This window comes from Drosophila arizonae, chromosome 2 (genome assembly GCF_054131065.1).
Source record: "Drosophila arizonae isolate 15081-1271.41 chromosome 2, UAZ_ARI_1.0, whole genome shotgun sequence".
Taxonomy (NCBI): domain Eukaryota; kingdom Metazoa; phylum Arthropoda; class Insecta; order Diptera; family Drosophilidae; genus Drosophila; species Drosophila arizonae.
This window is the reverse complement of record NC_142922.1, coordinates 11,379,213-11,392,929: the sequence shown is the minus strand read 5'-3', so window position 1 is coordinate 11,392,929 and position 13,717 is coordinate 11,379,213. Positions and strand designations below refer to the sequence as shown.

The window sequence follows — 13,717 nt, the reverse complement described above, 5'->3', positions numbered from 1 at the left end:
AGTTATAAAAATCACTAAAGTTGCGGTCGGCCGTTGACGTTGTCGATGACGCTGACGTTGACGCTGGCGCTGCTTAGTCTTTGAGTTTGTAATATTGCGCTTTCCGGTACAGAAACATAAAATTTTATGTACACGACGCTGACAACGCTAACGACAACGACAACCACAGCGACAACGACGTCTAGCAATGACAACAAAAATGCTGAGCGTGCAACGCGTCGTATGCGTTACACATTACGAATCCGTCGCTGCTGCTGCTGCTGCTGTTGCTGCTGCTGCTGTGTCTCAACTGTGTTTGGTTTAACACATTTTTCTGTCACGCAAAATAATCATTTGCAAAATCACGCGGCGTTGACAGTCCAGGAGGCGTGCGGCAGCAGAGGCGGGGCAGACCGGAAGGGGAGCTGCTTAGTGAAATGTGTGTGGCGACAGCAACTGTCGCTTGTCAAAATAAAATGAAACTAAATACGGCCAGCTGGCAGCAAGTGACTAGAGACATGGCCCAAATTCAATTCAAGAATGACGCAATATGAAATCGGCTAACAGCTAATTAAGAAAGCCCAGCACTTACCTTAACGCGCTCCAAATAGTCCTGGAGTGCACCATAGGGATCATCGCCATCTTCATCGATCAGGTCGAGGCTGTGCGCCAGGTCCAGATTGTCCAAGGCGGCCAATTTGAGTTCGGCCTTATCGCTGAATGGCAGCTTATGATGTTGCTGTGGTGCAGCAGCAGCTGCTGCAGATGCGTTGCCCGAAGTGTTGGCGGCGGGTGCAGCACGGCTTAAGAATTTCTTATCAGCTGTCATGGTGTTGGCTGCCACTGCTCCTGCAGCATTGCTTCCGTATTGGCGAGTGCGCGGCATAGTTGCACAACCGGTGCTTAAAACGCTTGCAGCTGGCGCAGGAGTGGCAGATGAAGTTGCTGTTGCTTTAGCCGTGGCTATAGCTGTAGATGTGGATGTGGCAGTAGCTGTTGCTGTGGATGTGGCTGCATCATCAACGTCCTCGTCGGCCGCTACATCACTTAATCCCGATTTGTAGCGCGTCGTGTCAGTTGCGATAGTCGCGCAGGAGACTGACGTGTTGGCTGCCGCTGCCGCTGCTGCTGCCGCTGTTGCTGTTGCCGCCGGCGTTGTGTTGCCGTTGATAAGCGTTTGATGTTGTTTCTGCTGACTGTTGCCGTTGCTGCTGCTGATGCTGCTGCTGCTGATGCTGCTGTTGTTTCTGGTGCTGTGGCTGTGGCTGCCACTGCTAATTGCACTTTTCACATCGCTTGTCATGTTGTTTTGATTTGTATTGCACTGAATTTTGCTAAATTTCTTGCCGCTGTCATGTTGCCGAGCCACGTTGGCTCCACTCTGAGGTGGCTCTGAAAAAAATAGAGTGAGAGAGAGAGAGGGAGAGGGAGGTGAGACAGTGTTTAATTTTAGCGATAATTCTTCAGCGAGTCATATAAAGTTGTCATTGCTGCCAACACACACACACACACACACACACACACAGATGCAGCTGTTGCAATTATTGTTGCCGCAACATGTTGATCATACTTTGCAGCCACAACTCGCAACAAATGGCGCGCCCAGAAAACACATTTTCATAATCATTTTTACAGTAAATGAAAAATTGCGCCAAATGTGCAAAAGACGCCAAAATGCGGCAAAAGTCGCGGCTGCCACATGTGGCAAGCATCGGCGTGCCGCTTAAGCCAAATCCGCGAAAATTTCTGCGCTAATCGCCTCAAATTGTCCGCCGAATGTGCACCATTTAAATTGTCATAAATTTTCGCAACATGCCCAGCACATGTGTGTGTGTGTGTGTGTGTGTTCGTGTGTCTGTGTGTGTGTGTGTGTGGACTTCAGTTTTTCCCATTTCTGCCATTTGTCTGTCTGTCCATGTGTGTGCAAATGCTTTAATTAATTTTTCGATGGCGAGCAAATGGCAAGCAATTATTTACATATTCGATAATATTCCTCGCACCACTCGCAGCTTATCCATGCCCTCGATTGCTCGCAAAATATTTATCTTAAGCTCTGTTTGCTCTACTCGCAGCCGCACCCAGCAAAAACACTGGGACTGGATACAGTTCTTACACACCAGAAGCGAGGCACGAGGGTCTCAGGCGGAGACGCATGGGTTCACATAGATAATTCAAGTTAATTCAAGTCAAGAGTTAAAATGGATTCAAAAATAATTTTTATTTTTAAAAATTAAATGCCATAAAAGTAATTATAAATAGAACTTTCAAGGCAGAAAATAAGCAAAAGATAGCATAATTCTAAATTATGGGCTTAGTAAAAAGAAAAATAAATAATAAAACTACTACTGCTGAATTTAAAGATAATATAATCTTGGCTACAATAATACAACAAAAGTTTATCGCAAATAAATAATAAATTACATATGCTTAAATATATCCCATATTATACATTAGATTAAAAAATATACAGTCATTTTTATAGTTTATGGAATATTTTCAATATGAAAACACTAACCTCATACGCAACAAAACGTCAGAAGCAATGTGTATGTATGCATGCGCATCGAATTCTAATTTCTAAGACAAATTTCCTCTCACTTTTAAGTTATCATAGTATTAAGATCTGTCCAATATATTACTTGGCAGTAATCACAAAAAAAAAAATCAGTAGGTGTGTTAACAATTAAAGGAAACCAAAAAAACAATAAAAAAAACTTGGACTTTATATAACAGTTTCTACATCCGGAACTTTTTATTATGATGTGGTGGAGTCAAAAGCTTTTGCACTAAAAAAATTCCAAAAATTGCAAACTCCAAAGGTCAATTTCACACAAACTTTTTCAGAAGCGCTGTTAACTTTTCGCCTTAAAGAGGTTTTGAAGATACTAAGTAGAAATGAAGCCCAAACTTTCCAGTAAATCTCTTAAAAAAAAGAAAAAAATCTATATATGTATATAAAAAACTTTCTTTAACTTTAAAAAACTCACACTACTTTTTCTCTGCATATATTTAGCAACTATTCTGACTATGTACAGCGTGCAACCTAGGCAGCTCTGTATATATACATATGTATGTGGATATTGTGGCAATTGCACGAGTTTATCCATTTCATTGTACTACTTCTCTCTCTCTCTTTCTAGACACATTTGCTCTACGTGTAGCCCACATGGGTATGCAAATGGGCGAAGGTATCGCCATAAATCGCATTTCAATTCGCATAGGGGCAAAACGTCTGAAGATCAAGTGAACTTTGTTTGTTGGCGTTCGTCAGTTGTTGTTGTTGTTGTTGTTGTTGTCGCCAGGCCCCAATCGAACGCTTCAAGAGAACTCAGGAGGCGATCGACTGGAATGTGTGTAGTGTACTGACTGTGCGTGTGTGTGTGTAAGTGAAACGGTTAAGTATTTTTGTTGTTGTTGATTTTATAGGTTTGATTTTATTTTTGTTTTTATTGCGCATGCGTGCGTTCGATTGGGTTTCTTGATTAAAATGTCGCCGCCACCGTCGCGACTTGGCGACAACAACAACAACAACAACAACAGTAAGTAACCGGCAGGCTCAATCTGAGCTCTTGGCTGCTGCTGCTGCTGCTGGTCAGCGCTTGGCATTTAAAAATTCTGAATCGCATGCGTTACACAACGACAACGGCAACAACAACAACAACAACGACAATGACAACGACCCGTGGCGAGCTCGTAAATCAGCGGCGCAAACGAGTCAGTCAGCCAGGCTGAAGACAGCGACAGTTTGGCTACATTTTATGGGGGTCTCAGCTCTGCCAGCTCGGAGTCAGCAGAAAAGCGTCCACCAATTGATCGTCTTGCGGCGATTGGCAGGCCGCCAGCCAAGGCAGCCCAAGTCGGGCCCACACTGGGCTGCACTTTTCTTCTGCCGTTTTGGCAATATTTCAATTGTGCAACGCTAACGGTACTTTTTGCCATATGGCATGTGTGACTGTCTGTGTGTGTGTGTGTGTGTGTGTGGGAGGCGCGTTGAAAGTTCATGGGAGGTCTCCCAGTCACAGTCGCAGTGGCAGTCACAGTTCCAGTCAGCCCTCCATATATATATTGGAGCAGTTGGCCAATTTCTGGCTTTCTGGCTTTCTGTGCGGCATTTAATTAGCACAACTCAACGAACGGAAATAACTGTAGCTGTCTTTGTTCTACTTGCCGTGCTGCCATTAACAATTTTTGTGTCTATATATTGCGTATGTATATACATACCTATATAGGCAAACAAGAGGCAACGGCGAGAAAATGAAATATATTTGTACTTATTTGCTTATTGACTTAAAATAAAATTGTTTGCTGGGTGTGTCTACGCTAAATGGCCACTGTCCGTCCGACATTGTTCATAGCTGGGCGTGTGTGGTTGACTTATTGTTGTTGTTCTCATTTATTTTGTTTGGTTTTGTTTTTATTGTTGATTGATTCTGTGCGCCTGAGGTCACTTGAACGTGATTAATTGCTCAGTGCGAGAGGCGGCAGAGGCTAAACGGGCGAGCGAGGGTCTATCGAGAGTATGTGAGCACAGCCCTGATGATGACTCAAAGCAAATGCAGCTAATGGAGGCCTACCTCAATGCACTTAACAACAACTCTGGCCCGAGTACAGCTGTTAAGTGGGGTGTACAAAGAGTAGCAGTGCGAAAACAAAAAGCAAATAAATAAAGAAATAAAGTAAATAAACGTGAGCACAGCTGCCCACTTGGCGGCTGCAAGGGAAATCGGTCCGAGAGTCAGGTGAGCTGAGGTGAGGCGCTGAGAGGCGACTGGCGACTCCAATGGGCAGGCTGTCCATTACGATGATGATTACCAATGCCTGAGCGACTCCAAATGAAAGCCGCTCATTCTGTGTGAGGCTGACGTGCGCGTTCGCTTAGGACAACGCCAGCGTCATTGCGATGATCAGCAGATTGGCGCCTTAAGCCGTCACACGTCAGAGCCAGAGCCAGAGTCAGAGTCAGAATCAGAATCAGAGTCAGTGTCAGCGTCAGCTGGGCTAAGGGCAAGAACTGAGCTTAACTTGGCTGGAGATCGAGCCGGCTTTCAAGCCTCATTTGCCTATCAAAATGATATAATATGCGTTCATGACGTCGAACGTGCTGTACGTGTTTCCTGCGTGTCTCTGCGAAATTGCCAACTGCCAACTGCCAATTGGCGGCGGGTGGCAGCTTGCCCAAGGCAATTGGCTTTAAGGGGCGTGTCATAGCCAGCCAGAAGTGCACTCGACAATTGGTGACAAAGCCCAAATGCGAGGAGTGCTTATGTTTTCTCTCTTCTTTCCCTTTTCTCGAGGAGCATATGCACGTGCGTCAGTCAGTCAGGCAACTGCACCCAGCTAGACGATTATCATTTTTTATGCAACGCTGTTGAATGGCCGCGTCGCATTTACGACATTTCCAATCGCCGCACAAATGCAGACCTACTAATAAAATAATAAAAAATATTTTTTCTTTTATTATTAATCACAATTTCAAGTGATTTTTCATGAAAAGTTTTCATGCGGCTTTAAGTGGCTTTTTATTAAGCATTGCTGCATTTAATTGACTTGTAATAGAGTCGACTTTATGTGCGTGTCTCTCTCTCTCTCCCTCTCTCTCTCTCTCTCTGTGTTATGCACAAGGTGTGTCTATGTGAGTGTGTCAGGCTAACGGAAATCCAAAGCTCAACGTCATGCATAATTCATGACAAAATTGCAGTCAATTTCTTTTGATTTTTAATGTAAATAAAAGGCAAATAAATGCTGAGGAAATAATATGTGCACGCCCTTCCCAGCTGGCTGGCATTTCAGATTTGTCATTTGCGAGTGTTTACTGTCTGTATGCTGTATGCTTACCCAAATTGTCAGCAAATGCTGAGCCTTGGCGAGTGACTAACTAAGTTGATTATCACTAAATTATACTTAATTGGTCGCATTTAGCATTTTAAGTAATTGTTCTGCCAGTGATTCAGATGCTAGAGTTGCAGTATCTGATCTTTAATTAATATGATATGGAACGCATTTAGCGCTGAGTTCAATAACAGGAAATGACTGGACAATGAGCTGGCTGACCTTCGTTATGTTGCCTCAAGGGACACGACATGCAAGAAAGGGAGAGAGAGAGAGAGAGGGAGCGAGTGGGAGAGAGACTTGAGAGACAGTGGGCGTAAGCTTTGGGATCTGCCATGGCTAGTCATGGGACTCTCCTCTCTCTCTCTCTCTCTCGCTCTCGCTCTCTCCCTCTCTGCCCCTTCTGACAGCTGAGCGCACAAATCAATTAATAACTTATTGTTAGCTATTAACTAGCCTAATGACTGTGTGCTCAGCCTGTGGCCGATTTTCCCACAGCAACAACATTTCCGCCCAGGCACTGGCGACAATGCCAAAGCTGATTAAGCGCGAGCGAGTAAAGAAAAAACCAAACAAAATAAAATAAAAGAAAAACTTACCATTTCCTGCCGCATAGGCGGCGATGCGCTCCCTAACCGAACGTCTGGGCTCGTCGTTGTTGTTGCTGTTGTTGTTGGTGGTGTTGCTGCTGTTAATGTTGCAGCTGTTCGGTTGCAGCATATGCGTCGCAGTCGCCTGCGTTGAGTCATGGCTAGGACTACGCTTCACCATTGTTGTTTTGATCACAGTCTTAAGGCGGCTGGGCGTGGTCGGACGTGCAGCTATGCTGGGCTTAGGTGTTGTTGTTGGCGGCAATGTTGCTGTTGCTGTTGCTGTCGCTGTCACCGTCGCTGTTGCTGTTGCTGTCAATGTTGCTTTATCGCTGCACAGCACTTCTGTGGCAGCACCCACAAACTCTTCTGCTGTTGCTGTTGCTGCTGCTGCTGCTGATGTTGGCAGTGTCAACCCACACTCGCTGGCTGTGGCCGTTGCTGCCACGTTCGTTGTTGTTGCTGCTGTCGTAATTGTCATTTTATTCTGCGACGACTTCGGTGAATCAATTTTCGAGTTTTTGTTTTTGTTGTTCGTTTGGGGCACGGCGTCGTCGGGTAATTTACAATAATTACAGCGCGGCTTATTGTAGCCGTTACTGCTTGTATTGTTGCTTAGTGTATTTTCCTTATTGCTAAGTTGCAGTTGCTGTTGCAGTTGCTGTTGCTGTTGCGGTTGCTGTTGCTGTTCCAAGCTATTGCTAAGTCTTTGGGTTGGTTGTTGCTGTTGCTGCTGCTCATTGCCACTCTGCTGGCCGTTTGTGACAGCGCAAGTTTTACTTTGAATTGCTGTTGTTGTTGCTAGTTCGCTGCTACGCTTGTTGTTGTTGCTGCTGCTGTTGCTGGTGTCGCCTTTGTAGTCCTGCCGCCATTGTTCAGGCACATTTCGTTGATTCATTAATATCAGCGCCACATTTCCGTCGTGGTCGCTGTTGCTTTTGCCAGAGATCTCAGCGATATCATTCGCCTCATCATCATAATCATTGCAATCGTAATCACTGTCGCAATCTTCGTCGCGTCGCTTATTGCTACTGCTACTGTTGCCGTTGCCGTTGCCCTTGCCGTTGTTGTAGCGGCTGGCACGTGGCACATCATCAATATACGTAAAATCGTTATCAACGAATATATTTCTAGCATGCAGCGTGTTCGCCGACGACTTGAGCTTCGGCTGCTTCAGAGTGTAGCGCCTGCGCTGCGGGCAACAACAGAAGTTGATGATGGTACGCGGCGATGTTGGCGATAGGCCGGGCAATGTTGGCGTCGGCGGCGTTGCGATGTCAGCCCATTTCTCGATCAATGCCAGCTCGCGAGCATTGGACATTGTCGTACAGCCATGGAGTGTGATTCTGCATGGAAGACAGAAGAGAAAAACTTTAAATTAATTGCAAAATCGAATAACACGCGAGAGGGCGAGAGAGGGAGAGTGGCGAGGGGCTAAAACAGGGCGCACCAAAAATCAATTAACCACATTTCTCAACGCATCTCAGCTTTTCACCAGAGTTTCCTCATTCCTGCGCCGGCGCTCTCTGCCTTCGCTGAAAGCCGATTCGCTGCGCACATCAGCCTGGCACAGCAGCGCCATCTGTGTGTCATAGCAGCAGTCGCCCGTCGCACGTCTAGACGACAGCAACAGCAGCAGCAGCACCAGCAGCACAAGCAGCAACTGTTGCTGTGGCTGTGGCTGTGGCTGCTGCTGTTCCTGTTGGCAGCGGCAATGCCAACATGTTTTAATTGCAAACTGCTTTTTGCGCAACACTTTCGAATGGGGCTTAGAAGTGACCGCCAAATATGTTGCCAGTCCGCAGTCCGCAGTCGGCAGTAGGCAGCAGGCAGTCAAGAGTGGGGAGTCGCCGGGCAGCAGCAGCAGTTCGGCCACATGTCGATGCATGATTAACTGCCCCGTTAAACTGCCACTGGCAGCGGCCTGCATCCATTTAATTGCATTCGTTGCGCTGCACAGGCAGCCGCAGCAGCAGTGAAGTATTTGCCCAGAGGGCAGTCAACAGCAGGTAGCAGTGGCAGTGGGCAATGCCATCCACCGCCCACTGGCTGCCAGGCCTGATGCGAGGTTCGCGTCTTGGCTAGCTCGACTACCCTTGGGGTTGACGCTGACCTTTTGTGCCGGGCCGAAAGCTTTTGTGAAAGTGCCTCAGCGCTCAGCAGTTCCTTTCACCAGCGGCTCTTGGCCGTTTTTGGTGCGGCTGTTCGGCTCGTGTCCGTGTGTCCCGGTCTGTGGGGCACGCCTCTTGTCAAATGCTTGACAAATTAATTTCAATTGTTTAATGCACTCGGCTTATCTTTCACTTTATCGATTGTCGAGCGACAGCGAAAATAAATTAACAATAAATAATTTTAATTATTTCATGAAGATGTCAAATTACACACACCCACGCAATGGGGCGAAAGCCTAAAAGCCAAGCACCGCCGCACAGCTCACAACTGTTTGCCATGTGTGTGCCATACCCAGGGCGTACACCCACACCCACACCCGCACCACAGCCCCTGCCCCAGCGCCAACCCGTGCTGTTGTGGAGTGTTGCGATCTTTGCCACTAACTGGCGGCTATTTTGAGGCTTTGCACAGCTGCACAGCGCTCTTTGTATTTATTATTATTTTTCCTTTTTTTATTTATTAAATTTTTGCCAAGGCTTTTAGCGCGCCTATGGGAATTTGGACAGCTCTAATAGGATTTTGTAAAGTCCGCTGAGCTCAGCCGTTGATGGCAAGCCGCACATGCATAGATTCACACAGACACACACCACACGCACACAAGCACACACATTTCTATTGATATTCAATGAGCTTAGAGCCTGCAGTGAAACTTGAAATTTCGGCTGTTTGCTGTCGTTTTGTGGGGCCCTATTTATGGCCAATGGGTCTCATATTACATCTAAAAATGTACAATTCAAAGTTGAGAAATTACAGATGAAGTTGCCAATGGGCGTGTAAACAGCAATTTGTCAATAAATATAAATATAGAAATATATAAATATGTTGTAATTAATATATTTATATATAAATATATACTTTTTTTTTGTATATATATATATAAATATAAGTATTGTAATTCATATAATATAAATATTTAAAAGCAAAATACTCTATAAATATTAAGTTTGTAATGAATAAAAATATTTAAACAAATTGTAATATATATATTTTTTTTTTTTTTTTACATTCCACATTTAAAATTATTTTTGCATATCTTAACTGTTTAATTTAATATGAATACAAAGCTAATTTATTTGATGCAATATGAATATAAACTAATAATTCTAAATATTATATTAAATATTGAATTTATATGCATACTCTAATCTTATTGATAATAAAATAGTAATATAATTATGTTAGAAATTAATAAAAAAAAAAAAAAAAAAAAAAAAAAATAAATAAAATAGATGCATTAATAATAAATACAAATAATACTCATATATATACATTTTTTTGTCATAGGTATTCTTATTGTAAATTAAATATAAATATAATGATAATACAACATAAATATTTTTTACATATTTCCTAATTTTTTATACGTTTGGACTTTATTTCTGTTTCAATAGTAATGGAAATAGAGAACTGTGAATATAGAATCTTTCTTTACATCAAGCACCTTCTATAAGCCCCATTTTAGGCCATCCACTCATAAGAAACATCGTAAAAAGTAAAACGCATAAAAAACTGAAAGATATACACAAATAACAACAACAAAAACAACAACAACAACAGCAGAAATGCGCTTGCTGCCTCCTTTGCCATATGCTTATGTTCAATAAATCCAAATGCGGCGTATAATCGTGTGCTTATATATGATATTGTGATTTATGGCTCCAGGCTACGATGTTGTTGTTGTTGTTGTTGCTGCTGCTGGAAATTAATATTGAAAAGCTACTAAATCCAGACTTACGCATAAATTAAAACCTAAGTAGGTTGACAGTTGTTGTTGCTGCTGCTGCTGTTGCTTTTTGTACTATTTGTATGCACAGTAAGAATATGAGAAACAGCAGCAGCAACAACAACAACAACATAAATAAAACAAAAAACAAACATTGAGCACCCTTCTCGAATGCTTAACTCGAAATTTATGGCATCGGAGAACTGGAAAACATTTTTGCACATTTTGCAATGCATTTCAATGCGTTTTCATTCGTTTGACATCGTAAATACATATTTGTCAATGCACTTCGAGTTGACTTCGAGTGTATAGATATATGTACATATGTATAAATAAGTGTGTATAAAAATACTCAGCTACTAAATGGCACAAATAGCATGATTATATGCGCGCATGCGTGGCACGTACCTCCAATCGTACCGCTGGATGGGGTTGTTTATGAAGTCTAGACGCCAGATTTGGCATACATATAATTATCGTACTATGTGTATAACAGACTGTGCTCTGTTGCGAGACATATGTATAAATATAACGGTAGCAAAGTTCTATGAACCCGCCCGGAGCTGCGCTGCCGGCGTCTCTAGCTAATTGAGGAGCACTGCGAGTCGATGGCAGCCGCTTAATGTCAGCTAGTCCGTCACTTTGGCCGGGCCATCGATCAATCAAGCAATCAATAAGTCAATCATATGCATGAGCAGTCAACAAAGCGCATACAAATTGCCGCAATGTCCGCAGCTCTTATAAGTGCATTACATGCAGCAGCTTAAAGTTTCGCTTTTCTGATGCCAGACAGACGGGCGGGCAGGGAGTGAGAGTGAGGGGGCAAACGAATGAAAATAAAGTATATACATACACATACATATATGTATATATATATATGTATATATTTGTGTGTACTTTCGTATATCTATTCGATAGATTTATAAACGCACATTCACATCGAAAAAGCCGTTGGCCAGAGGCGCATTGGCAGGCAATCAAAGCGACAGACATTAACGCTCCAACTGGCAACGACTCCACTCCAGGTTGGCCAGGTACACACATACCTGCATTGGCCCGTTAATGCTGCCCATTAACCTGTTGACCCCGGCTATTGGCTGGCTGGCTGCTGCATTGCGTGGCCAGCTGGTAATGACTCTCTTTTTATTTCTGTCTCTCTCTCTCTCTCTCTCTCTCTCTCGCTGGCTCAGCTAAAGTCCTCACGCAAAAATACGCAGAAGCCAAACGCTTTGCGGCCAGCAGCCATTTGCCATTTATAACAAGTATTGGCCCAGTGCCGTGGCCTCCCATCAGCTCTACTCGAATTTGTTGCCAATTTGCAGTGCCACAAAGTTGGCAGTTATCTGCTTTGTTGTTTCGTTTCTCTCTCTCTTGTTGGTAGTCGCCCAATTAATTTCCGCATTTCCCAGACAAACTTGGCAATTAATTTTGCAGTTTGCATATCTTCAACCTTGTTGCCTGACCTTTTGGCTCAAGTGATTCACGCCAACGCCAACGCCATTCGCCATTTGCCATTCGCCAGCCGACAGCACTGTACGTCAACATCAGCGACAGCATCATTTTGGCCTAACGAGAATGGCCAGGCTCTAAGTCGGCAATTAATCAAAGCGCCTTTGGCCAGGCCACAGACAAATCCTTTTGTATATACATATATATCGTATGTTAGCTCGCCAGCACTCGTGCTCGAATATGGCCAGGCCAACTGACAACGCAAATGGCCAAAATGACAGCGGGCCCGATCCGCGTCATGAGTCAGCCAATGGGCAACGGTAACATGAATATGCGTCGGCTTTTTGGGCGGCATTTCTTCGACCCAGTCGCCGTCGCCGTAGCCTGACGGGCCCATGCCAAAGGCCACGGCGAGCGATGCCTGTTTATTAAAATTAACTTTGTTGCTCATTTCAAAGGCAGCAGTGCCAAGAGACAGCAGTTGGCCAGGCCAACGGATACGTGATGCACACGCAAATGCAATATGCATAATCTTAATTTGGTTTTTACTAACTGTTCAATAGAACCAAAAAGAGAGAGAGAAAGCAAATGCTTGATATATGCTTGATGGATATTCGTTTAAAATATCTATTAACGGCATTTGTTAACACTGAAGAACAAAGTGCAAAGAATTAAATTTTAAAATATTTAACACATAATCCTAATTAAATTGCAGATTTATTATAATATACATAAATTACTTAAGAGCTAACTTAAACTATAAATTTTAAATATATATAATAATTAACATATATTACATAAGATCTAAGATTTATATAATTTTAAAAAGAATCAATATAACCTGTGGCTGATGATTTTCTTACTATATATGTATGTATATACATATATTCATATTCATATGTATATTCACATTTATATGTATGTATATAAAGCTTTTGCCATGCCATTTAAGCTGGCTAATATAATATCAATCAAATCTCTCGCATACATATATGTACATTTAAAACATAAATCATAAAATATAAATATGCATTTATCATTATATGATATATGGGCATTTGTCAAAAAAAGTCTACTTTTGTAGCATGGAAAACCCCTTTTATATTTTTTATTTAATGTAATTACAATATATTGTATATTATGCTAAGCAAATGAGAAAACTCTTTTTTATTTTTATAAATAGTTAGCCCTTAGCTCTTGATTAGCACTAAAATTAGATAATAATTAAGATAATAATACCAAGGGGTTCACATGCTACAAAAAGTAAACTTTTCTGGAATTTCACAGATTTCATATTTCATTAAATTCAAAGCAATATTTATTATATGATATGTCATATAGTCTTCAGCCAAAATACAATAACTTAATTAATGTCCGTCAGCTGATTAAACAAGTCTGATTTAAGCCAAGTGCTGACATATTGGCTATTGCCTATTGCCAATGCTGTAGGCGACGCCTACGCCGGCGCCGGCGCCAGCCCAGCGGCGTATTGATTTCACGCTCTCATAGCCAGGGACAAGGACAAGGACGCCTTGTGCAAATACTTGATACAATACTCTCACAATTGACAGCATTAGTGTTGGCTCTTTGACGCGTTTCGATAGCCACTCAACGCGCACTGATTAGTGTTGGAGCCGGAGCTCACCTGCAGCTGTTTGAATTGCTGTTGGCTTTGCGAGGGGAGTTGGGGCTGTGGCTGTGGCTGTGGCTGGGCCAGTGTGGTGCGTGGTGCGTGGTTGGGTCTTTTGGCAAAGGCCAAGTTAATGAAAATATCATTACAATTTAGCCCAGAGCGTAACAATAAACTGTTGTCTACAGTTTAACGCTCACGTCTGCGCGTGTCCCACTCAGTTTATTGACTCATGAAATATGAGCACTTCTTAGGGTGTGTACGAGTTTACAGCCAGCGCAGGCGCACACGGGCTTAGGCTCAATCAGAGGCGAGACTCTCTTTGAGTTTCGTGCTAAGCGCACA

The 13,717-nt window shown here is 43.0% G+C and overlaps 1 protein-coding gene across 6 annotated transcripts in view; it reads right to left on the bottom strand.

Annotated features, from left to right (window-relative positions):
* cv-c (RhoGTPase activating protein) overlaps positions 1-13,717 on the bottom strand; it is a 100,586-nt gene that overhangs the window by 37,224 nt on the left and 49,645 nt on the right. For all 6 annotated transcript variants that reach the window (XM_089462689.1, XM_089462692.1, XM_089462690.1 and 3 more), the window contains 2 exons: positions 6,408-7,744; positions 572-1,371 (listed from right to left, as the gene is read on the bottom strand). In XM_089462689.1, the coding sequence (XP_089318815.1) occupies positions 572-1,371; positions 6,408-7,719 (2,112 nt within the window). In that variant the 5' untranslated portion in view covers positions 7,720-7,744. The remainder of the gene's footprint in view (positions 1-571; positions 1,372-6,407; positions 7,745-13,717) is intronic.